Raw genomic sequence first — 13,864 nt, 5'->3', positions numbered from 1 at the left:
TTTTGCATAGAATGAAATTAAATAATGCCTGACACATGGTTAGCATTCAGTAAATGTGAACTCTTCCTAGTGGTAATAGTGTTTTGTGAAAAATGGTAAAAGCAGCTGTGCTGATTTATTATTAGACAGCTAAGTTCTTCTCAAATTAATACTTGGAAACCATTATAAAGAGTTTCCATTTCCCCTTTTGTTAGCAGCAAAAGTTTAGGTTCTAGAACTTCAGAGGGCCTTACGATATTTTTTAAGACCCAGGTTTATGTGTCACTTAATCTGGTCCTTCCAAAATGGAATTAAATATTGAGGTCTCTTTATATCCATTTAATCCCTGAAATTTAGTACTGTTCTTAGTCCAGAGTGAGTACTTCATAAATGTTAGGTGAAGGAATGAACAAATAAATGAATTAAGATGACTTGTTTGTGACAGTCTCTCCAAACGAACTATGAGCAAGCACATCAAGCATAAGGAATATGTTTTATTCACCTTTTTGTCTCAGGGAACCTCACACAGTATCCAACGCAAAATGAGTGGTTACTAAATAAGCTATTTATTAAGTTATAGACAAGAGATAAATACTTGGTTTACTTTAAAAATGAAAAGAAGAAAAAAGAAAATACATTTCTTGTATCACATTAACTTGTACCAAAAATGTATGAGTACATCTGTGAACTGGGGTACAAAACACAGACATTTCTACCTTAGGAATAGAAGATGTGACCTTGGAGACTGAGGACTCAGGTCACCTTAGTCTGTAGAGAGGTCAAAGCTAAGCAGGTTCCATGAATTAGAACCTGGCCTCCGGCTATTTGCACAGCATCAGCCCCAGGTCAACATGGCTGGGCAGGCTATGGTCACATCTCGTAGCCTAGGAATGCACACCAGTCAGCGAAATCCTTACTGCAGGCGCAATGGAAAATAAAGGCCTTGGCTGGAAAGAAGGAAAGTAGGAGTGTCCCTAGAAGCACCAATGAATGGGGAGCCTGAATGACAACCTCCGTATTGCTACACCTGCTTCAAGAAAGGCGCACCGACTCTCTTCCAACGCACACTGCCATGTTGCACCATCGAGGAAGGAATGCAAGAGGTAGGGCGGGCTGAGGTCACATCCGGGGGAAGCTGGCCAGGTTGGCGATGCCACAAGCGTTGTTCTTATTCCGAGCCATGAGGACATAGCCTTTGTTTCCCCAGTTTTCTCCCCAGCTGTGGGACCAACCAAGAAAAATACTTAGTTCCCTCGGTCACTTGGTCACTGAGTGTTGTGCTCGGAACTGATGGTATACGAAAGTGAGCAAGGCAGTTTTTACCTTTAAAGAGGTTATAAAGTCAAGAAACAGAGAGAGGACACAATGCTCTGGTCCCCAAGCCAGGACAGGCTGCTTCTGGTCAAGAGAATCGACAAAGACTCAAAGTGGGAGGTGCCATTTGAGCTGAGCCCGAAGGCTGGAGAGAACGCGGTCCAGTGGAAACGGGATGCGAGCGGCGGAGTGTGAACTGAGTGACAGAGGCGGGAAAGCACAGGACGCGAGTGAAGATCGTGTGGCTGGAAAAAGCAGGGTGCCTGACGGGTGCGGTGAGCGGTGTCTGGAAAGGCAGATGGAAATCGGGTTGAGACGCTTTTACTGCCGGGCTGAAGTCTGACTGTGTGGCCCGTCACAGCGGAGCAGACACAGAAGGCTTCCGACTGGGAGTGACGTGATTTGAGTTGTGTCTTAGGAACTGTAATCTGGAAAACATGAGCCTAGAGCATAAGAAACAGGCAAGAAAGGCCGAAGCTGGGCTTGGCTCCGGAGCGAAACCTGCTGAGCAGGGACGGGGTTGCTGAGGAAACGGAGAGAACGGGAGACCGGAGGGAAGGACGCGCGCGCGGCGCGAGACTGGTCTGTATTTCTGCCTAAATTGTTTTCATGAGTTTTCTGTCCTTTTTCCTCAAACAGCAAATTCTCCAGGTATGCAACACATTTTACGTAAGATCTCTACCCTGCCCGTTCCCTTCTCCACGGTTCTCCAGTGATCCTGAGCCTGCCCGGGTGTGCCCCTTACTCCGCCCAGCTCTCCTGGACCGCCTCTGCCCTGGGCACCTGATAAGAAAGGGCAGGGTCCGTGCTTGGGGCTGACGGCCGAGACAGGCAGAGCACTGCGAGGCTGTGGCGGAAGGCACGCCGCCTGAGCAGAGGGCTCCGGGTCATGCTTCGTTGGGACTGTGATGTAAAAAGTTGCTTTGAAGTAACTCCCAGGGTCACGGTCTATCCTGCCAGCCCTCCAGGGCACACCAGGGCTTTGGCCTCTGAACTCTCCAGGGTCTAGGACCCTTGCTCCTTGGAGGACACCCAGGACAGAGAATGTAACCAGTGTTGTTGACTAATGAGGAGGGACAAGTGTAATTCTCCTAAATCTGCCCTGCAAAGTCACAAGGGAGCCGAGGAGCCCTGGAGTTTTATTTGTTCCCATAATAGGGAAGGAGACACTTCTCTTGTTGCTGTTCACATCTACTTTCTGAAAGGCATTTTCCTCCACAGACTTCAAAATCTTCAGCCAGTTCTTATACACGTGTCTATCCTAAGTGCATCTAGAAGGGCAAAACGCTGCATCAGGGGATATCAAGCCTTTCCATTGTCCCCTGCTGCTCAGAGACAGACGGATGATGGAAACGTGCCTGAGAAATCGATCACATCAGAGGAAAAAGAAAGAAAAACACATCTAGTTCCCAAGCTCCCGCTGGTTCCTGGTGCTGCTTCGTGCTCCGCTTGGCTAGGCGTGCCTTTCTCAGGCTGTGAGACCACCGGGGGCAGACGTCCTGCTCATTTGTGACTAAGCACCTGGCACACAGCAGAGGCCCCACACACACTTTGGGTGCTGCTGTCTGGCCATCAAATGTTAGAAAGGCCTCTGACTGGGGGGTTAGAACTGAAGAGTCGGAGACAACCCTCTCTTGATTTGAGAGAGAGGAATGCTGGGAAGTTGGAGTCGCGGTTGAGTGTCAAGAGGGTGCCGGGGGACGCGAGCAGCGTTCCCGTCCTTACCTGTTTTTAATTATCCAGTGCTTCCTTCCCTTCTGGATCCCGTATCCCACTGCCAAAACCGCGTGGTTCAGATTATCGCTATTGCAGTTCTCGTCGTAATACACACCTAGGAGACAATCAATCAAGGTGAAACTTTCTGCACCCCAAGGAGTGTGCTGGGGTCTCCCACGCTGGCGGCCCCTGTGTGGAGCCCCGTCCCAGTCAGCGGCGCTGACGACAGGCGCTTCGTGCTCTGGCAGCTGTTGGTTTCCCTCTGGCAGACAGCCTGACTATAGAAACTAAGTCCTGAAAAGGCGCAGGGCCCTCGAGGAGCCACCGGCCCGTCCTAAGAGCCAGGTGCTTGCGCCCTGCAGGCCAGAGCGGCTCCCTACCTTTGCTGTAAAACTGGAAGGAGGTCAGGCTTGCGTCGATGGCCACAGAGATGGGGCCCACTCGGGCTACTGCTCTCTTCAGGGCCTTCTCGTTCCCCTCAGGGATCTCTTTGTACCCTCTGCACTTAGCTGCCTTGCCCGTTGGGTTGTACATACAACTTTCATCCTGGAAAGAAAAAAGTTGAAATAGGCAATAAACTGCTGAGTGAGTAACTCTACCAATGTTTTGCGTGACGTCAATGAACTAACGGGCGGCTGACTGGGGTCTCTAGAGAGGGCCTCTTCTTGCCTCGCCATTTCAGACAATTGTAAAAAAGAATCTGAAAAGCAGATACCTTGCACCATACACTAAAGTCAGTTCCAGGTGATTCTGAAACAAATGTGAAAGCAAATACTAAAAAACCTAAGAGAGAGAGAACACTTTCATTACCCCAATGTACAGAAAGATGTCTGAGATAAGGTTTTTTTAAAGCACAAATCATCTTCTGGCCCTGCCAGACGTGAGCCGGGAGAGCGAGGAGGCACCGGCTGCTGCGTGGAGGGCCACGGCCAGGCTGTGGGAGGGCCAGCCCGTGCATACCTACTGGGGCGCCAGCGTGAGGCACAGCTTCGGATGGACCCTGTGCTCTTGCGAGAGACAGAAGTAAAAGCACACAACCCGACGTGAAAACAAATTAGTAAAGAACTTAGCAATTTAGTCTGTAAATTTCCAACACTTGTATTTTGCAGGTCTAGTTAGCAATGACATGTTTCGCTGGCAAGCCACAATTAGAGAATCTAATGGCTGCCTGTGAAGGTGACATATTTTTTTTGGTAATTCATTTTCCTATGGACCACCCCTTCAAAACTCTAAAGTTGCATCTATAATACATTATCAATAAACAATAATTGCAGCATTTGACATGATAGTCTAAGATTACATGATATCCTGTCTTAATAATGTCTCAGGATTCCTTAGTTCTCTGCCATACCATCCAAACCCTTGATGCCTCCTGGTGCCCAAAATTGCACAGATCTACAAGTAAAATAAACTATCTAAGGAATGGAGTCAGAGGGACATTATGCCATGATACTTTCAAGTCAGAGTAACCTGCATTATGGCTGGAATGAATTTTAAGTCACCGTATTATCCGGCTGCTGCCCTATCGGATCTCTTCCTAGTTAAGTTTTAGTTTCCTTTACCTCCCTCCATTCGTTCACACATCCATATGAGAAGTTCTTTCAGTTTTGGACAATAACTGCTTTTAAGAACTGCAAAGAAGATGCAAGAGAACAACTGCCCAACATTCAGAATGTTAAAATGGAACCTATGTCTAATTGTCATTTTAATTGATTATGAAATCGAAGTCATTCCACATTACCCTAAAGTGCTGAAGAAATCATCTGAAGGAGGAGGAGATAGAAATGAGAAGTCAAATGCTCCTTCTATTCCAAAATAGGGTTTTGAATATTATGTAATTTTTATTTTGATTATTTGGAGTCTGAGCTATTAGTTAAACTATCTTTCAACAAACTGGTTAATACAGTACTGAAAAAATTATGCAAACTGTCCATGGATGTATGATCAACTGTTAGTTCTGATAGTATTTATTTTTCTTTAAAATAGTTCAGTTATATAAACTTAAATCAGGTGCCTGGATTAATCAATATGAAAAAAATATATAAACATAAATCTGTTTTCTGTAAATACTGTTGGGATTGAATTTTTTGATAACAAATGATGACAAAAGTTGCCAAAAGAATATTTGACTATTTAAAAAAGAATATTTTGCCAAGTTCAGATTATCTCACTAATTGGCTGGGTGTATTCAGATAAAAAGCTAACCTGTTAGAGCAGCTTCAGTATGCTGCGTATCACAGTAGCAGCCCCAGAGTTCGAACATGGACTTGGGACCCAGCAGCTGTGAAAATGGTATGCGAGTTAAAATGTTTTCCAGCTACAAACTGTAACTTCTCTGCCTTGTATCCTCGACAGCTAAAAAACCCTAAAAAACCGTAACATGGAATGATAATGGGATGAAATTTACAAAGTCCTGTTTTGACGTGGCCAGGGTCATGAGGTGCGAAAATGGGTGTTGGGTACCCGGTGAAACGGACTTGCTCACTCGTGCACATTAACGAGGATTTTATTGCAGCGGATGTCACTTTAGACAACTAAACATGAATAACGCTCACTGCTATTGGAGTTTTTTAAAAGCACAAAGTGCGAAGGAAAAATGTAATAATTTTACTACACTAAATTAAAAACTTTTCCAGATTGAAAAACATAAATAGAGTGAAAAGACAGACACCACCCTACAACATAGTATTAGTGTCCAAAAATCTTTTAAAAATTCCTAAAAATCGGTAAGAAAGAGAAATGTAACCCAATTTAAAATGGGCAAAAGATATAAACAGTTAATTTACTGAAGAAGAAATACAAATGGCCAGGTAAACATACTAATGAAGGTATGAATCAATGGAATTTCTTATACACTGCCAATGGGGATATAAATTTTTCCAGATATTTTGGTAAACAATCTGACATTATCTAGTAAAGCTGAAGACGCATATACCCTATGCCTCAGATAATTCTGTTTCAAGGTGTTATACAGTCTAGTAAAGAAATTCTAGCACATGTGCATAGAACACATGCCTGGCAATGTTTGCAGCAGACACACAGATCTAGTGGATGAATCTTGGCTCTGCTAGTAACTAGTGGTGTGAATCTGAGTATACTGTTTTACCTCCTTAAGTGTCAATTTCCTCACTTACAAAGTGAAGGTAAGTCTACCTTGCAGGGCTGTTATAAGGATTAAATAGAAAATGCGTAAGTACCTGGCTTAGCACTTCACAGCCGTCCTCTTTATTACTCAAACTTGCTATCCCTCCTTCAAAGGTTCCTGTTACAAAGGCCCCATATGACATATCTGCTGACCCCATGTATATGAAAAGCCCTCATATTTTCTTTCCTTTGAGAAAGATCTCCTTCCTATTGCTAAAGGATCTTACAGGAGGAAGTGAGTTAACTTCTAAAATTACAAGTGTGAGGCAACTTGTTTTTTCTTACATTTTATGCAATTTGTTTAAATGCTCCCCAAACCCACAATGAGAACATACGAAACGAAGCTACATGATTCGTGAAATGAGCATGGTAGGTTTGGGGATGTGTGAAGAGCTGAGCAGAGGGTTCCAGAGACCTACTCAGAGATCTGTGGAGAAACCTGTGCTCCATTTTTCCTCCAGTGCAGAGCAGCAGACAGTCTGTGGTAGGCTAAGTTCCCCAAATTCCCTCGGAGTGAGGGAATCTTCTGGGGGTGATTCTCCCATCGAGAAAGCAGGATAAGGTGACAGAAAACGAGATTTCTAGAATGTTCCCAGTGCAAACTATCATGCTGGGGAGGGAGGAGCCGGCGCAGAGCTGTGTGGCGTGGGGCGGCCTCACCTCTCCCACGTACGGGTAGGCGTCTTCGGAGTCGATGCCGCGGTTCTTCTGCACGTACTGGAAGGCGTTGGTCATGTAGCCCCCTCCACAGCCGTCGTTCTCAGACACGCAGTCCACCAGGTTCTGGGGACTCAGGTTCAGGAGCTTGCCCGTTTTCTTCTTGAGCTGGCCCTCCAGGGCGCCCACCGAGCTGAAAGCCCAGCAGGAGCCACACTGACCCTGAGGGGCGGAGCAGAGAAGCTATCGGTCACCGACCTTCACGCTCTCTTCCCCCGACCTGCATGACGAAGTGCCACACGTTTTATAAATCCCAGCACACCGTCCCCTTTGCTACGAGGTCTTCCTATTTCCCTTCATTGTCCTAGGTTTACGAATTTCTGATACACAATAACCTCTCAAAACGTGCTAGCTATTATCAGTGTTTGTTCAGCTAGATTGTTTTCTTTCCTGCTCTGTTTTTTAAGGTTGAGGATTTCTTGAACACACACGTCTCAGTCATCTTGAATCTCTACTACTGGCACTACACCTGGTAGATTCTGAAAAAAAGAAGTTTCTGATGAATGAATGTTAAATCAGTTGTTCCTCTGGATGATACAATTAACGTTATTAAGGTTATGGGAAAAACGATATTCTCATGCTGGTAAGAACGTAAGATTGTAAAAACTTCTTTGAAAAGGATCCTCTGTGACCTGGCAATTTTAATTTTAGGATTTATTTTGCGTAAATATTCGTATGCATGCACAGGTGTGCTTACAGCAACACTGTAAAAAAGAAAAACCAGAAACAACCTAAATGTACAAAAACAGGAGACAAGTTCAATGGCGATGGAACAGGCCGTGCTCTCAGGCGGGGGCGAAGTGCCGAAGTCCCCGGCGCCCCCCTACCTAAGAGCAAAGCAGCAGCAGTAAGAGCCGCTGGTGCCAGCTCAGGCGTCGTTCGTTCCCAGGAGGCAGGAGGATACCTGGTTTTTGACAGGAGTGACATAGCCCTTCTTCCGATAATCAATGGAGTCTGGGGCTCTGCCCTCCCAGTCCGGGACATAGAGGGTGTCGTTACTGCGGGAACGAGACCGGGGTACTTTGAGTCCAGTCATCTTCTGAACCACCTCTTCACTGGTCTGGGACAAAAAAAGAAAGAGGCCAGGCATCAGCAGGGCACTAGGGCAAACAGCAGGTCGGCCAGGAGCTCAGGCTCAACTCACCATGTCCCCCAAGTGGTTCATGGCCAGTTCATACGTGTGGACACCAAGAGAGGCCTCAAGATTATGGATGGAAATATGCTTCAGGTTTTTTTCCCAAATTAAACGCCGAGAGGTTTCATCCACCTAAACAGAGCATAGTGAGCGCCGGCAAAGGCTGTGCCCCGTGCACGGTTACACATGTAATACCGCAGCGCTTTCTCAGGGAAAAGATGAAACCTACAGAGACAGAGAGTTTACAGTCTGCCTGGAGAAATGACCATGGGGTTACTAAGAGCACGCAAAGAGACATTTATAAATAAATACAAGCGCTTTGGAGAGATGTCTAGAAGAGTTGCCAATGGATTAATTAGCATTCCCAAAAGAAAACTGTGAGACAGTCACAAAGAAAGGAGAGAACTTGATGGAGGGCCAGCCGAGAAGCAGGAATGAAGGCTCTGTGCTAAGGGTTAGGGAGCAGGGCCCGGTGGGCTTGGCTGGAGCGTTCAAGTGTTTGGACAGACGGGAGTCTGGAAGCCAGCGCTGGCGGTCAGGTCCGGCCCTCCCAGCACGCCCGCGCCAGGCCCCAGGCACCTTGCTGTCATACTGCTTCCCGTGGCTCTTCTTCCATAGCTCCCACTGGGTGTCCAGGATCTCCTCCGGGTATAGGGCAAAGCTCACCGCGGGCAGCAACAGTAGAACCTTGAGCCCCCACATCCTGGGGAAGGGGATAATTAGGGGACACTCTTCTACTTGCCAAGAAGTCCCTAGCCCAGCTTGGGAGAGGAAATACCTGGAGCCATATTCCCAGACAGGCGGAGCTTAACCCCTGGGAGCCAGACTCCTTCCAGAAGCTAATACAATTTTGCAACCCACAACTCCTCTCGCCAGAAACATGCACCACAGGCAAGAGTTCTGGGGAGTTCATGAACCTGAAGCACCCCTTTCTCTAGCCCATGAGGCAGAGGAAAACTAGGCTTCATCAGGAAGGCAGACAGAGCTAAGGGTGATTCGCATACGATGAAACTTGGAGGGGTTCAGGAGGGGTTCGGGTGGGGCGCTGGTACGTCTAGTTCCAAGTATTTCGACTTGGAGAGACTCCACACACACGCACACACGTACACACTTTACAGACAGCTGGAGACGGTCAGCACAGGCTCAGCACCTTTCTTCCCAAGGCCCCTAGCAGACTTGGAGATGGGCAGGGCAGGGCAGGGCGGGCTGAGGGCCGCTGGAGAACACACGAAGGAGAGGTCTCCAGCTAAGTTTTGCTTCTGGATCCTTCCTTCAAGGCACTCTTCTCTTCTGTGCCTAGATTCTTAGTTTTCCAGATCTTGCCAAGAGCGTGACACAAAGGGAAACGTTGGCAGTATTTCCTACTCTCTGACTATGAAAGAACAGACTTACTGCCTCCTCGGGCTCCTTAGCACTTCCTCCTTTCTCTTCCAGCTCCCTCCTCCGGCAGGAAGCTGTTCTAATCTCAACCAGCTGCTGTGGGCAGGAAGGTTTTCTTTTTCTGACATCAAAAACTACTGTGACCGCCTCATGGGACAAAAAGTCTCAGATCCAAAGTTTGTTAACAGAATGTAAGACAGAAAAGCAAAGTCCCCTGATCATTAAACACACTGCTTCTCAGATGTCCAGTCTAGCCTCACTCACTTCTTGCAGTGCCTTAATTGTGTGTCCTCCATTTTAAGAACAATTTATAGTCTGTAGCAAGTCACACGGCTTATGTAATTTTTGTACAGTCCATTTTGGTGTACTCTGCAAAATATCCGGCAGGAAGGAAAATACATGGGATGGAGACTCAGTTTCTAGCTGGATCACATACAGTAAGCCTATTATCTGGAGTGTTAAGAGCTTGGAGCCGCCTCAAAGCCCAGGGGCACTGAGCCACCGCCTCCCTGCACCACTCCCCCTGCCCACTTACACATTAACCTTTTTGGTCCCTTTGGCCAAATCAGAACTCCCCCCAAGCCCTGCCCCCAGGCCACTCGTTGAGGGATGGGTAAAGGACTCCCTATACCATTTGCCTTCACTAATACCAGCTACGCTAGGCATACATGCAAATCATGACGGCATACTACAGATTTCCAGGCAGATTTTATTTGGCCAGGGAATGACCTCAGAAGGGCACCGTTTCTACCCACACAGCCTGCAAAGGTCATTTCAGTCCCCAAGTCACTATATCTTTAACACTTCGAAAATGTAGGACTGGCAAGAACAAGCAGCTAAGGATCTAAGAAGGTGAAAATGTTACCTGCTGATGGGGATCTGTTCTCTGGGCCCGGTTCCGCAGGGAAGTGTGGATAATGTGGGCAGATGACTAGGAAGGCTGGATTTATCCCATCAGAATTGCGGAAGTCTGGCTCCAGCTGTTGGCTGGAAAATTTGGATAGAGGAAGGAGGCGGGGATAGAAATGCAAAGAAGAGGCCCTGGGGAGGAGGGGAGGCAGCGGCTGCAGCTCTTCTGCAGGCCGGTGCAGTGCGCATGCCAAGGTGAGCCGCCGTGTTTGGTTTCACATCCACTTTCTGAAGGGCAGATAGAAAAATGAGGCCTCAATACACATAACTTAAGTCGGGGCCTACCTTCTCCTTGGTAAACAGAGGGACACAGCCCTGGTCTCCCCCATCCTTCCTCAGCATTAACTATTTTGGGGCACTACATCTTTTCTGACTTTTTCCCGTTACCCGTCTCCTCTCCAACTCTGAAACTTGCTTTCACATTTATGTCAGATGATGGCATCGAAGATGAGGGAATAAACAGAAAAGGCTAGAAAAAGGGTATATTGGGGAAATCACAGGTTCCAAAATCATTTGCATTTTATAAGCTTGTTGGCTAAAAGCTGTCACCAGTTCCACGCAGAGGAAAAGCTCTCCCAGCCTAACAGGGTTTTGCTGAGGAAGGAGAGCCCAGGAAGTCAGATGAATCCAGTTCAAAAAGTAACTAGAAACAGCATTCTCGGTAATTTACGACAGCACATGAATCAAGGCCATAAGCACTGACAAACTCACATGTGACTTGTCATTAAAACTCTTAGATGTTGGGATGCCTGATGAACATTATCTGTCTCAATTACTAAAATCCCCAGTTCAGGTCATCACATGAGCTCCTCCACGTGGTTCCACCAACATCCAGACATGTGACAGATCATGAGTCTAGTTCAGTCCCTAAACCACATTCCCAAACTCCATTTTCTTCATAAACGGATGTGGGGGGAAAAGGAAAAGGGGGTCCTTGGAACAGGAAGGATAATACATGGGATCGTGGCTCAGTTTCTAGCTGGATCACATACACGGACCCTCGAGATCAGGGGTTTATGCCTGTGGGTTTTAAGATTTGCTAATGAACTACATGGTCCTACAGGGTAACCAGGTCCGGACCTGGAGAGTTTAAACGTCCCCATTCCTCACTGCTGTTCATTGAGAAGAGGAGGACAGCCTGGAGGAAGGAATCCAGATGTGCCCTCCTGCTCTCAAGTCCCAATTCTTCCCCCGTCCTGAGGACTTGGGCCATACCCCTCCCCCCCATGCCATGGTCAGATGTCCCTGCTGATTTTACTCAGAATGAGTCAGGATCAAGAGGACAACCAAGGAATGCTGAGTGGTCAGAGCCCTATGATTTCTGATTCCTGACATTACGGACACACTGTGCTTTATGTCTGTACATCTGGAGCTCAAGCTATGGATTCAAGTAGTTGTGGGTGTTTGTTGTTTATGAGGGGAAAGGAATAATTAAGCCGCAATCAAGATGACACAACACAAAGTGTACAAAAGGAAAAAATACTTTGTTTTAAAATACTTGCTACATGTCACTATTTTCGCCAGTGTAAGGCTCAGCACAGATGCCGGCAGTACAATGGCCCACAAGAAAAAAACAACGGTCAAAATAAAACCCTGAAGGAAAAGCAGAAACGAAATCCCCAGAGCTCTTCTCCCCACTCTCCCTCCCCAAAAGCCATATAATAACTGTACAATATTATAGTCCTGATCACATTTAAAAACAGGCAATTATTAAAAAACAAGGATTTCATTGGAAACTCAACTTTTTGGTTTCTTAAACTGTGATATAAATATATACGTATACTGCATGTGTGCACATAGAATAAAAAAATACACTGTCTCCTTTTCCACTCCATTACCTGGCACCAGACTGGAGACAAGAGGGAGGGAAGCCCCGTAACGACATTCTCTCGGCCTCTCCAAGGCCATCTGTGCCCCTCATCCCCTATGGCTACATTTAGTATGTCTCCTCCGTGTTCATTCCGTCTTGCACTTCCGATTCTGGCCTGCACGGATTAATAGAGCACTGCGCGTGGCTGCTACCTGAGGAAGGTGGAGAGCGACATCAGTGACCTGTGCTCACACTCATATGGCTGCATTAATGACGGAGCGGCCCTGTCAGGGCGAGTCCAGGCCCCATCTACCACGTGGCTTTCTTACACTTGCACTATAAAGCAAAATGCGATCCCAAGACTGGAGAGGGAGCGAAGAGGAAAGAACTCCAGCCCAGAAGAGACCAAAAGCTCAATTTCTTGCCAGACTGGATACTGTGAGAATGGGATGAAAGAGGTTATTCTGCACGAAGGCTTGGTATTTGGTTTAAACTCCAGCAGCAAGGGTGTGTGCGCTGGGACTGCTAATCCAAGAAGTTGAGTTTCCACGCAGAAGTAACCTCCAGAGAACACACAGAAAAATGCAGCATTATCCTTACGGCCAAGTAGGGGGTTTCTGAAAGTGTTTATCTTGCCAGCCTGTTTCTGTAATGTCTTCCATGTCAGGTGAGAGCACCACAAGCAGGAGTGACCCAGCTTTATCACTAAGTGTGTCTGACGAGAGACCACCTACATCAACAGAAGACTATGTGTCTGCTTACGGCTGCATACTGGCTGGGCACGGATGTGCGTGCAGCAAAGACATTTATTTAAACACTCTTTGGCTGCAAAACTAAGTAAAAAATACCTGGAAGATTTAACTCCTTAGGACTCTGAAAAACAGAGAAAGACGAAGATAAAATCTGAGACAAATTTTGCATAACTCCCTAGCAGGGAGAAACACAGACACTCACATGTACGTACGTACACACACACACACACACACACACACTCACACTCCTCTCACTTCCTCACCCACGTTTCTAGAGGAACCGCTCACAGGCAGCAGAAGGAGCGTTTGCTCACTTCCTAAAGCCCTATGTACCCTTACCACGTTCCATGGTCCTCAGTCGGAGGACATTTCTCCTCTCCCCTACCTAATTCAGAGTTTCTTTCCAAAACTAAAGTCATGGGATCCGAGGCAGAGGACGTGAGGTTCCCTACCTTGCTCTGTGGACTTAGCGTAAGTTGTCTCTTGCCCAAGTGTCTGGGCAGGAGACATAAGGAAAGGCATTCTTAGCCTTACCCAGCTTCAGTTTTGCAAAGGGTCCTCAAAGTCTTGAGGACTCACTCCGTCTCATCTATAAATTATCTCAGAAGGGCAGGAGGGCAAGGGAAAGGCCAGAAGTGAAAGGGGGTACACATTAGGGGTGAGGGAAGGGCAGGGAGAGGAACTTTTATTGTTTACAAAAAGATCTGCTTTTTAAAAACAAATGATGATTTTTCTCCCCCACCCCTTGTCCTCACCCCAATAGTTCTATTCTGAAAAAGGGGGGAACATAGTCAGGTCGGGAAACTCTTCACTGCTGTAGCTGCTGCTCTGCTCCCCCAGCATGGACAGCATCTCCTAACAGGAGAGAAACAAGTCTGGGTCACACATCTCTGTTCCTTCCCTTTAGTGAGCTCCCTCCCAACGCTCCCTGAACCATCACCGGTCCCAGAGTTCCTGCTGTGCCAGCTCGAAGCCCTCCTTACTCTCAGCATCTCTGATGCCTTTAGA

General features: G+C 46.9%; 2 protein-coding genes across 9 annotated transcripts in view; both read right to left on the bottom strand.

Moving 5' to 3' along the window:
- Positions 1–453: 453 nt before the first annotated feature.
- Positions 454–13,628, bottom strand: CTSK (cathepsin K). 3 transcript variants are annotated; one of them, XM_036234934.1, is made up of 8 exons: positions 13,612–13,628; positions 8,585–8,708; positions 8,015–8,137; positions 7,775–7,930; positions 6,814–7,032; positions 3,390–3,555; positions 3,019–3,124; positions 454–1,198 (listed from the first exon to the last, which is right to left on the bottom strand). In XM_036234934.1, exons 2-8 carry the CDS (start codon positions 8,705–8,707, stop codon positions 1,099–1,101), a joined length of 993 nt encoding a protein of 330 aa, XP_036090827.1. In that variant the 5' UTR covers position 8,708; positions 13,612–13,628; the 3' UTR covers positions 454–1,098. The 3 variants fall into 3 exon arrangements, with proteins under 3 accessions (XP_036090827.1, XP_015978204.1, XP_015978205.1); XM_016122718.2 differs by lacking the exon at positions 13,612–13,628 and adding an exon at positions 10,251–11,638; XM_016122719.2 differs by lacking the exons at positions 454–1,198; positions 13,612–13,628 and adding an exon at positions 1,691–2,564 and having other exon boundaries at positions 8,585–11,638.
- Positions 8,108–13,864, bottom strand: part of ARNT (aryl hydrocarbon receptor nuclear translocator) — a 49,346-nt gene continuing 43,589 nt past the window's right edge. For 5 of the 6 annotated variants that reach the window (XM_016122713.2, XM_016122711.2, XM_016122708.2 and 2 more), the window contains one exon: positions 11,760–13,711. In XM_016122713.2, the coding sequence (XP_015978199.2) occupies positions 13,622–13,711 (90 nt within the window). In that variant the 3' untranslated portion in view covers positions 11,760–13,621. Of the gene's footprint in view, positions 8,709–11,759; positions 13,712–13,864 lie in introns of those variants that run through there. The other variant, XM_036234932.1, reaches the window with a different exon arrangement.

Source organism: Rousettus aegyptiacus, unplaced genomic scaffold (assembly GCF_014176215.1).
Source record: "Rousettus aegyptiacus isolate mRouAeg1 unplaced genomic scaffold, mRouAeg1.p scaffold_m13_p_17, whole genome shotgun sequence".
Classification (NCBI taxonomy): Eukaryota; Metazoa; Chordata; class Mammalia; order Chiroptera; family Pteropodidae; genus Rousettus; species Rousettus aegyptiacus.
This window is presented reverse-complemented; position numbering and strand designations above follow the sequence as displayed.